Below are 714 nucleotides of genomic sequence, written 5' to 3' on the forward strand. Positions count from 1 at the left end.
TAGTTACACAACGTAGCATAAGTGCAAAGAACACACAGCCACCTACACGTCCCTGACACTGACTAACCTCTCCCCTCCTGGTGCTGGCCAGGCCTGGCCCTGCTTCGCATGAGAGCCAGGGAGCCTATGCCAGAGCCCCACAGACGCCCTGCAGGCCCTGGGTGGGCGGGGGCCCCGATGTGGGGTGGGCGGGCCCATGAGTGACCCCTCCTGTTTTCTCCCTGTAGACACCGCCTGGAACGTGTCCGTGAGCGTCCGGTTCCTGCAGCTTCTCCTGCGTGTGACCTCCACTGTCCCGGCATCCTTCAGCGCAGCCCTGTGCCGGCAGCAGGGGAGCCGGTGTGAGCCAGAGGCGCCCGTCTACACCGTCACAAGTGTAAGTGGCTTGGCCCGGGAGCCTGGCACCCTGGGACCCTCTGCGCTCGCTGCCAGGGAATGCCGAGGCCTCAGGCCAGCGGGCAGGATCAGAGCCCTCTGCGCCCAGCCGGGGGGCAGGGAGGGGAGGGGGTGCTCTTTGGTTAATGGCGTCCTTCTTGGTTTGCAGCCAGAGAGCTTCGGCCCCAGGGAGCTGACCCTGCTGCTGCCGCTGCAACTCCTGGGCGGCTGTGTGCTGGTAAGGCCCCCGCCCCCGGTGCTGCCCCGTTCCCATGGCTCCGTCCCCACCTTACCCAGCCATTCTTCTGCTCATGCCCATCACTGTAGTATCTGAGCACC

At 65.7% G+C, this 714-nt stretch overlaps 1 protein-coding gene across 1 annotated transcript in view; it reads left to right on the forward strand.

Moving 5' to 3' along the window:
- The window catches only part of LOC112124689 (interleukin-17 receptor E-like), a gene marked incomplete at its 5' end in the record, with an annotated part of 5,526 nt that overhangs the window by 1,268 nt on the left and 3,544 nt on the right, over window positions 1–714 (forward strand). The window contains 2 exons of the mRNA XM_026663025.2: window positions 228–376; window positions 545–613. Coding sequence (XP_026518810.1) covers window positions 228–376; window positions 545–613 — 218 coding nt within the window. The remainder of the gene's footprint in view (window positions 1–227; window positions 377–544; window positions 614–714) is intronic.

Source organism: Terrapene carolina, unplaced genomic scaffold (assembly GCF_002925995.2).
Source record: "Terrapene carolina triunguis isolate 2854851 unplaced genomic scaffold, T_m_triunguis-2.0 Scaffold31925, whole genome shotgun sequence".
NCBI lineage: Eukaryota > Metazoa > Chordata > Testudines > Emydidae > Terrapene > Terrapene triunguis.